Source organism: Pipistrellus kuhlii, unplaced genomic scaffold (genome assembly GCF_014108245.1).
Source record: "Pipistrellus kuhlii isolate mPipKuh1 unplaced genomic scaffold, mPipKuh1.p scaffold_m20_p_3, whole genome shotgun sequence".
NCBI lineage: Eukaryota > Metazoa > Chordata > Mammalia > Chiroptera > Vespertilionidae > Pipistrellus > Pipistrellus kuhlii.
The window spans coordinates 47,131,940-47,142,615 of NW_023425529.1; the positions used below are offsets into that span (position 1 = coordinate 47,131,940).

Genomic DNA, 10,676 nt, shown 5'->3' on the forward strand with positions numbered 1-10,676 from the left:
CAAAATAAAATTTGTTTATATAATTAAGTCATCAGAGAATAATAAATAATAATCATGTTACAATGAAAAGAGTAAGAAGAATTGATACATCTATCTTAAAAAGTTATAGATTCCTGGTGGAATTAATGCCTAAATCAAAACTTAAAATAGGAATAGAACACTTAGAGACTACAAATGTAGAGAACTTTAAAAACACAAGGACCAGCATCTGAGAATCTCCACAGGTAATTTTAAGCATTACCTTTAATGGAAACCACTAGTAGATAAGTCTAGGGAAGCAAATTGAATCAGAAGAGATGACACCAGCAGCCAGACCCTATAGGTCATACTCTTAATCACTATGATATTCTGTCTCTTCCTGGTATATGGTATAAGCCAATGCAAGTACCCTAGCAGTGAAAAACAAGAAATGAGGGAAATTTTGTGGACTGATAGCAGAAATATTAGAAAGCTCTCCATATGCTAACTAAGAAGCTTAAGTTTTATAATGAGGGCAGAAAAAGAGTGATTGAAAGAATTAAAATTAAGGTTTCCGTTACAAAACTTGATTTCACTCTAAAAAATAAATATTTTTAACATAATATCAGTCTTCCCTTTCTACAAAACTCTAGTTACTTCACTCTAGTGAATCATTTTCATGTCTCCCTCAACCCAGGTTCAGCTTGGTTCTGGAACAATTACAACCTCTGTTCCGGTCCTCAAACATCTATTCATGTGCATCCAGCCTGGGATCTTTTCTTTCCCTTGCCCATATTACTCTTAAGACTGAGTAGTTCTCTGTATAAGTTATAGGACACCTATGGTATTACTGTGGCAAATTGCAGTGCAGGAAATTTGTCAGGTATGTAAGGTTTATCTTTAGTTTCACAACACAGGAGACTATGCTTTTGATAATTCTATACCAACCTTTGGAATGGGAAGCCTATGTGACTTTCTAAGCCTTTTTTGCCTGGCAACTTAATTATTGTTCCCCTTAGATATCTACAAGGAGAAGAAATTGGAGAAATCTATTGCATTTTCTTTCTTCCTGCTATTCCCACTCCATGTTAGTAGAAAAGAGCAAAGGTCCCCAAATATAGAGATCCTATTCAGAACCACTAAATCATCTAACCTACTCCGTAACTCTCTTATACCCTGATAAAGAAATTTCATAAATTCTCTAAGGGTGAAAAATTTTGTTCTTCCTCATTACTCTGGATAAAATATTTATTGTCTGGAATATTTCATTAACCTAAATGCTTGATCCATTTGAAACTCAAACCCATTAATGCATTCCTCTTTCTCCTCTTCTCAACTCTTACCTAAAGCCAAATCAATTGACTTCCATTTAACTGAGAGGTGGATCAAGAGTTTCAGAGAAATATATAGCATGGTGTATGTGTCAGTTAAAAAATATTGTCCACAACACAAATCGGAGAGTTAATCATATCTGGGCTTAGAAAACTGATTCTGATTCCATTGATTTTAAAATACTGAATGGGAAAAGCAAAGATATATGTTGATCCTATGTTAACATGTTTCTGCAATCTTTCAGCTATGAGATAAAGACACCAAGAGTAAAAGTAGTGTTGTGAGTGAGAGAATAAAAGGAACAAATTAAAAATAAAACAGAAATGCCAACACATGCCAACAATTGAAAATGGGAGAGAAAAAAATAACAATAAGCAATATTTTTAAATGAGACTTATTGTTGACAGGGAAGGGAACACATTCATGAATGCCACATGAAAGACCTTGAAATATGCACATCTAGAGGAGTATCAATAGGAAATCATAAGATAAAATAAAAATGCCCAATACTGAATAGTAATGAATGGTCGCCTAATTCCAGATGCAGTTGTATATATTATATTTATATTATCTAAAGTTTTCATTATAACATGAAGTTGTACATATTATTTTATCTGAAGTTTGCACATGTACACAAACAAATAAATACACAAGATAAAAAATTAATCAAATTGCTCGAGGACTCTCAGAGAGAATTAAGGAAAAGTGTAAGATCAAACCATCTAAGTCTGATCTAGATGTCTAAGAATTAGTTGAAGTCAGAATACTGTAACTTTTTCCTGCAGATGTAAATGCAGGGATCATCAGCCTACTTGAAATCACCTCATTTACTAGAGCTTCCTAGAGAGAGGGCTGAGTAAATGAGATATTGCCTAGAAAAAATAGTTCAGGAGCACTAACAAATTAGAAGAGAAAAAGGAGCTATGAATGAGGACGGAAAAAATAGACAAAATGATAGGGAGAAATTCAGGATAATGTGAGATGGTAGAAATTAAGCTGTAAAGACTTTCATAAGTTCACCGTTTATTGCAGAAGAGAACTTCAATTAAATCAAGTCTAAAGTTTGTTTAATAATTGAATCAAGAGGGAGGCTAGTGGTGATGTTGGTTAGAGTAGTTTAAATGATCCAAGGACCTCATTACTTGATGTATAAGTGATTAATAAGACAGAGAAAACAATTACCAAGTAGGTAAAATTTAAGAGAGAAAGTTAAAGTATGTTTGAAAAATTGCTAAATCTTGTTAAAAATTGCTAACTGATATTTAAAATGGGTAGCAGTGTATATTTCCAGCTGAAATAGGCTGACCCAAAACATTAAAAAATCAAGATATTGCTCTTCAGCTCTATAAATATACTTCAAATGTTTCTTTATTTGTCTATCACAAATTTTGCAGTAAATATATGCAGTGAGAAATAAAAAATATGTAATTGTCAAATGTCTTTAGAAAGAAATAATGGAAAAACATAAATAAGAAAAAATTCAATATCAAAGAGCTGGTCTTACTTATAATGCTTTGATAGGACAAGGGCTCTCAAAATCTAGAAAAAAAAATGAAACTATAGATGTAGCACAGTTTTTTAATCCTCTCATCTGCTGATGTGAAGGTATGCTGTTTCCAAATCTTAGCTATTGTAAGTCATGCTGTTATGAACATAGGGGTGCATATATTCTTTCTTATTGGTGCTTCAGATTTCTTGGGATATATTCCTAGAAGTGGGATTACTGGGTCAAATATGAGTTCCATATTTAATTTTTTGAAGAAACAAAGCAGATACTTAAAGGGCATTAAGGTTTTCACTGTTAAAGAAAACGAATTTAAAAAGAAATTAATTAACCAGAGTATACAGTTACAGATTTCTGCTTATATGCTGGGGGAAATTTCTTTGTAGCACTAGGATATCCTAAAAAGCATAAAACTGTATAACACAGGTATTCTAACAGCAGAAGTAAAATAAGCATGGGTAATGTTAATGATATAAAATAAGTATATTTGAAATAAATTTTCTGTGAGGAAAACCTCAAAAAATTGGATTGTAACATATTTAATGAATCTTTGAGAGCAGGTATCCAATAAAAATATTTTAGGTACACCTCAGAGAAACTCTACTGGATAAGTTGAAACAGAATAAACTATGTAATAAGCATTTGTTGTCAGTTTAATTGCTAATGCACATATAAATTTTAATGCAAGGATTTTCTTAGCAAAGGCCATTGTTAGTTTTTTCAGGGACTTTTCTGCTAGAAGCATTTCTGGAGTTCAGAAGTAGAGGAAAGTCAGAATAGTAGACACAAAGCAAGTTATAGGAAGTAGGGAAAGTAAGAATAGTAGATCCAAAAGCTATTTTTAAGACTTGCTTTCACTGCTGTTTATAATATAACTAGAGTCCCAGTGCATGAAAATGCATGCATTGGCAGGGAGAGGGGTTCCCTCAGCTTGGCCTGCTCTCTCTCACAATCTGGGAGCTCTCGTGGTGGGGCGGTGAGGGGCCATGAAGTGACCTGGCGGCCAGGGAAAGGCAATGCTCCCATCATGGCTGTGCTTCCACCACTGCAGGCTGTGCAAGCCTCGGCCAGCCCTAGTTACCTGAGCCCAGGTGGCCATGAGTGCCTGGGCAGCCACCATCCTACACTTGCCTGCACCTCAGACCCTCCCTGGGCAACTGAACAACCAACATCTCAGGCTGGCCACAGGTGACTGGGAAGCTGCCATCTGAGGAGTACCTGCTCCTCCTGCCAGCCCTATGCAGCTGGGAGACTTAGGGCAGGTCTGTCCATACCTTTCACCTGCCACCTCCCCACACTCACCCCCCACTACTGGGCTGGAAGAACTGTGGAACTCCAGTGAAGCTGAGGGGAATGGGAGCTTAAGGCTATGGGCACTCACATAGGTGTGATGGTCAGTTTTCATATTCCCTCTTTATTACATACTAGAGGCCCAATGCATGAAAACATGCACAATTGGGTCGCTTGGTCTGGCCAGTGATCAAGGCTTATGGGGTGAGGAATAGGGGGTGAGGGCATGGCCAGCAGGAGAAAGGAACCCAAAGGGATTGGCAGCCCATGGGAAGATGCCTTGGAGGTTGGCCGGCCAGTTGAGGAAAGCACTGTAGGAGAGGGAGCCAGTGGGGTGGAAGGGCTACAGGAAAGGTCTGGCCAGGCTGGGGGTGAGCCCACAGAAGGCTGGCCAGCCAGGCCCCCCTATTGTGGCCAACTAGGGGGAGGAGGAAAGGGAGTACACTGACCATCAGAGGGCAGCTCCTACATTGAGCATCTGCCCCTGATGTTCAGTGCACGTCATAGCAACCGGTGGACTGGTTGCACCGATTATTCTGGTCATCAGGCATAATGGTCACTTAGGCTTTTATATAGAGAGATTAGATAGGATATGTCAAAGTGACACCAATTACAGTTAAATTATAATTATAAGCAGCAGTGCAAATGTGTGATTTAATTATGAACAGTTCAATTATGTGACATAAAGAGGTAATCAAACATTGGCATGTATGATATTCTTACTTCCCCACTTATCTAGGAATCACTCACAGATTTACTTCTCTTAAGGTTAGAAGATGACCAGGACTCTGGACTTCCTCATACAAAGTCTTATTATTTGAAGCAGAATGGGCAAAAGACAATAATCAAGGATGAAAAACCAAACTACAGTAACAACCTTCATCTTGCTGGGACTGACAGAGGACCCTCCACTAAAAATATTGCTTTTTATCTTTCTATTTCTTTCCTACATGTTGAGTATATCTGGAAACCTAACCATTGTCACCCTCACTCTGATTGATTCCCACCTAAAGACACCTATGTATCTGTTCCTGCAAAATTTCTCCTTCTTGGAAATTTCTTTCACAACTGCCTGTGTTCCAAGATTCCTATATAGCCTAGTATCTGGTGACAAGTCCATTACCTATAATGCTTGTGCCAGTCAGCTCTTGTTTATAGACCTCTTTGGAGTAACGGAATTTTTTCTTCTGGCTGCCATGTCCTATGATCGCTACGTGGCCATCTGCAAACCCCTGCATTACACCATCATCATGAACAGCACAGTCTGCAAGAACATCATTTTCTCCTGTTGGGTAGCAGCACTGATCATCATTTTACCACCAATCAGTCTGGGTTTGGACCTGGAATTCTGTGATTCTAACGTCATTGATCATTTTCTCTGTGATGCATCTCCTATCCTGAAGATCTCTTGCTCAGACACCTGGTTGATAGAACAGATGGTTATCGTGTGTGCTGTGTTGACATTCATCATGACCCTCATATGTGTGGTTCTTTCCTACATCTATATCATCAGGACTATTCTAAGGTTTCCCTCTGCCCAGCAAAGGAAAAAGGCCTTTTCAACATGTTCTTCCCACATGATTGTGGTTTCCATTACTTATGGAAGCTGCATCTTCATTTATGTCAAACCTTCAGCCAAGGACGAGGTAGCTATAAATAAAGGTGTTTTACTCCTTATTACTTCCATTTCACCCATGTTGAACCCCTTTATTTACACACTGAGAAACAAGCAAGTAAAACAAGCTTTCCATGACTCAATTAAAAAAATCGCATGCCTCTTAATGATGCAGAGGAAAAAGGAGTCACTGAATCCAATTAAAAGGAAAGATAAATAGGCAGAAAAACCTGAAGCTTCTAATATTATTTGTCTCTGCATGATATTCTCTAGTCATATCAGCATTCTCACTTTGTGGTTAGACTTCTTTACTGTGAATCTTGACTATTCAATTTTTATTCCCCATTAAAACTAAATTCTAAGGTATTTCTCCTTGCTATCTGGCAGAAATTTCTCTTTTTGCCAAACATTTTGGTTGCTATCCCTGGAAACACAGTAGCACACATTTTTCTACCAAATCTGTACATTGTCAGATATGACTATGAAGCCTGTATTATAGCTAACAGAATGGATGTGGAAGCGATGTGCACTGTTTCTAGACCTGCGCTATGCCAATATTCAATAGGTGGTCCACCAACCCTTTTCCCCATCTACTGGTCAGGTGTTCATCTTTTAATACCTTTGTGAGATTCATGTTGATAATGAATGAGCTTGATCTTCCATCTCTGGTATAGTCTTCAACCAAAGGATAGACTACCACAGCAAGTTTGATAAAGCTTCTCCTCTACTGCAACTCTAGTCAGCTGTCATCTGATTTGACACATAAAGTATCACAGAGCTATCCTTGCCACTTACTAAAGGAGCAATACTCAGAATTAATTCCTATTTGTCTACATGAGTACAATTATGACTCAACCCCAAATTATGTTAGAAAATACATTCTGTTAACAATTTTAATATGCCTTTATTTTTATTTTTTAGTATTATTGATTTCAGAGATCTGAAAGGAGACACAGAAAGAAACATCAATGATGAGAGAGAACTATTGACCAGGTGCCTCTTGCACGCCCTCAATGAGGGAGGGAGCCCATAACCCTGGCATGTGCCCTGACCAGGAATGAAACTCTGACCTGTTGACTCATGGGTCTATGCTCAACCACTTACCAACACTGCCCAGGCCATACTATTAAATTGTTTGGCATAGATATTACATCTTGACCATTGGCATACTCTTACTCAGACAGCCATAAATTCAAACTTTGGCCAAGACAATCATTTAAGGAAAAATAGTATTAAAAATAATATACAGAAGTTTGTAATACAACTCACCCTTCTTTCAAGCTCCTGTCTTATAACCTTTCCAGGAAAGTTCCACTGTAACTTCCTCTCATATTCACTGAGGTAGAAATTAGCTAAATAAAATGTTAGCTACTTAATATTTCTTAAATACATTTTTATTGATTTCAGAGAGGAAGGGAGAGGGAGAGAGAGATAGAAACATCAATGATGAAAAAGAATCATTGATTGGCTGCTTTCTACACTCCCCCTACTGGGAATCAAGCCCAAACCGAACAAATGCCCTTGAGCAAACTCAAGCCTGGGATTCTTCTGTCAGCAGGCCAATGCTAAATCCACTGAGCCAAATAAGCTAGGGTTAGCTATTCAATATTTTTCAATCACTGTTTAAAGTAACCAATGTTGGAAGATGGAGACAAGCAGGAAGGTAGGGAGGGGAGAGTGTGAGAGACTGAGGGAGCGAAAGAGGAGTGTGTGGATGTGTGTGGTGTGTGTGTGTATGAGCTAGGGACAGTGAGATTCTTCAGGTCTTACAAGGGGCTGCCAAACCAGGCAGTCTTAGATGGCCGAGCCCAGCGTTCAACAAGGATACTTCTAGGTGGCCAGTGCAGACACAGAGACCATGCCATCTTGAGAAACAGAGTTACTTGAGTCTAGGATCCTGGCCTTAGCACCACCCAGTCTGGTCTCAGATGCAAACCAGGACCCTACAGCCACTGAGGAAAGAGACATGTCACCACAAATGCAGACCAACAGATAATAAGAATCCAGACCTCCCAGCTGCAGATTTCTGTGAGTCAGGAGCCTATCACCCTCACCGCAGACTCACAAACAGCACCATAGTAACTGATAGACTCGCTTCTAGGACTGGTCACAGGGCCACTATAGGAATTTGAACCTAGGAGCACAGACATTGAAAATCCATTCTTTGCAATGCAAAAGGGCGACCAAACCCTAAGCCCACACAGAGAGGCAGTGCCATCTGACTTTGATTCTGGGCAAGCATACATGGAAGTCTGTTTCTGCAGTACAGGAACAGACCTCCTTCCAACACAGTGCTACTGTGCATCCCAGCCCCCCAAGCTGACCAGAATCATCTCCTGGGAGGAGTCAGCACTGAGCACCCCTGACTTGACTCTATTTCTTATCTCATGAGCCTGGAATCCATGACTCCCAGTGCATTCACACTTAAAGACAGTGACTCAGACTCTTGGTGCATACACACACAGGGACCCTGAATCTCACCAAGAGGCTGCAGGACTCAACAGAGACTCTAATACACAATTTTTGGTGAAGACACTGGGGAACTCTGACTGCCCATGCACACATGGGGATTCTGATTTTCAGCACACACCAACAGGGTCTCTGTTTCAGCACAGTGCAGGCAGAGTTCCTGATTCTAGGTGTGCACACTAGACCATACTGAGTGTTGGTAATACAGACTTTGCTGAGCCTAGATCCCACCAACACACGGCAGCCACACATCTTAGTGTCAGAACAATTCAGTAACACCTGGGTGGTGCAAAGCTCCAACTGCACATGGCCCAGGTCCACGCAACTTGATGTTTGAACTTTCTGGTGATGGTCAGGGTCAGAATGGGAGATAAAAGAAAATGAGGAGTCACCAAGTAAGGAACATAACCAAAAAATAATTCAGAGTAATGGTTGTGCAATCATGCATTGGATGGATGAGAAAATCAACAACCTATGTAAGAATCAGGAAGAAATGAAAAGTGATATAGCTATGATAAAAAAAAAAAAACATGGAAAATTTCAACAGTAGACTAGAAACAGAGGACTGAATTAGTGAATTAGAAGGTAAGGTAGAGAAATAAGCTCAATCTGAACAGCAACTAGAGAGAAAAAAATGAAAAACCAGGAGGAAAGTCTAAGGAAGCTTTGGCACAACATGAAACAAAGAAACATATGAATAATAGGGCTGCCAGAAGGATAAGAAGTGCAGTAAAAATTAGAAAATCTATGTGAAGAAATAATGACAGAAAACTTTCCAGATATGGGGAAGAAAAATATTACACAAAGAGGCCCAAACAAGATCAATCCCAAAAGACCCACACCAAGACACGTCATAATTTCAATGGCAAATATTAACAACAAACAAAGAATCTTAAAGGCTACAAGAGAAAGACAGAGAACTATCTACAAAGGATCTCCCATCAGATTATCAAATGATTTCTCAATAGAAACACATCAAGTTGGAAGGCAATGGAAGGAGGTATACAAAGTGTTGCAAAGCAAAGGACTGAATCCAAGAATACTTGATCCAGCAAGACTATCAATCAAAATTGAAAGGGAAATAAGGAGTTTCTCAAGGGGAAAAAAAAAAAAAAAAAAAAAAGGCTAACGGAGTTTATCACTACCAAATCAACAATGCAAGAAATGCTAAAGGTAATGCTGTAAAAAAGAAGAAATAAAAAGGTAAGAACACAGGCATAAAAATAGAAATGACTACAAACAAGTACCTTTCAGTAATAACTTTAAATGTAAAAGGTTTAAATGCTCCAATCCAAAGACATCAAGCAGCTGACTGGATTAAAAAAAACAAAAAAACAAAAAAAAAAAAACATAACCCATATATATGCTGTCTACAAGAGACCCATCTTAGAACAAGAGACTCACACAGACTGAAAGTGAAGGGATGGAAAAATATCTTTCAGGCAAATGGAAATGAAAAAAAGGTGGGGTAGCAATACTTATATCTGACAAAATAGATCTCAAAGTGAAGGCCATAACAAGAGATAATGAAGGCCACTTCATAATACTAAAAGCATCAATACAACAACAGGAAATAACACTGATAAACATATATGCACCAATGCAGGAGCACCCAAATACATAAATGCACACATACATGCATACATACGTACGTACATACATACATAAATAAATAAATAGAAACAACTTCTGGAAGATATCAAGGGAGAGATCAACAACAATACAATCATAGTAGGGGACTTTAATACACCATTTACATCACTGGATAAATCATCTAGACAAAAAAAAAATCAGAAAAGATACAGCAATCCTAAATGACTCACTAGATTAGATGGAATTAACTGACATCTTCAGAACATTTCACCCAAAGTCACAGAATATACATTCTTTTCAAGTGCACGTGGGACATTTTCAAAAATAGACCACATATTGGGTCACAAGCAAAGTCTACCCAAATTCAAGAAGATTGAAATCATACCAAGCATCTTAGACCACAATGGCATAATATTAGAAATAAACTACAATGAAAACAACCCAGAAAACTCAAACACTTGGAAGCTGAATAGCATGCTATGAAATAATGATTGAGTTACAAATGATATCAAAGGAGAAATTAAATAGATCCTAGAAACTAATGACAATAAAAACACATCAATCCAAAATCTATGGGACGCGATGAAAGCACTCCTGAGAGGGAAGTTTATAGTTCTACAGGTCTGCCTCAAAAAAAAAAAAAAAAAAAAAAAAAAAAAAAAAAAAAAAAAAAAGAGCTGGTTCTTGGAAAGCAAAAACAAGATTGATGAACCTCTAGCTAGGCTCACCAGAAGCAAAGAGAGAGGACTCAAATAAACAAAATCAGAAATAAGAGAGGCAAAATAACAACAGACCCCACAGAAATACAAAGGATTGTTAAAAAAAAAAAATACTATGACAAACCCTATGCTAACAACTAGACAATCAGGAGTAAAAGGACATATTCTTAGAAAAATACAACCTTCGGAAACTCAA

The 10,676-nt window shown here is 38.1% G+C and overlaps 1 protein-coding gene across 1 annotated transcript; it reads left to right on the forward strand.

Annotated features, from left to right (window-relative positions):
* The first annotated feature begins 4,818 nt into the window (after positions 1-4,818).
* On the forward strand, positions 4,819-5,919 carry LOC118729491 (olfactory receptor 6C2-like). The gene has a single exon (XM_036457024.2). It carries the CDS (start codon positions 4,936-4,938, stop codon positions 5,917-5,919), a length of 984 nt encoding a protein of 327 aa, XP_036312917.1. The 5' UTR covers positions 4,819-4,935.
* Positions 5,920-10,676: the final 4,757 nt, after the last annotated feature.

What these genes read in the sequence shown, in the direction of transcription:
- LOC118729491 (XM_036457024.2), top strand. Translation starts at nt 4,936, where the DNA reads ATGAAAAACCAAACTACAGTAACAACCTTCATCTTGCTGGGACTGACA.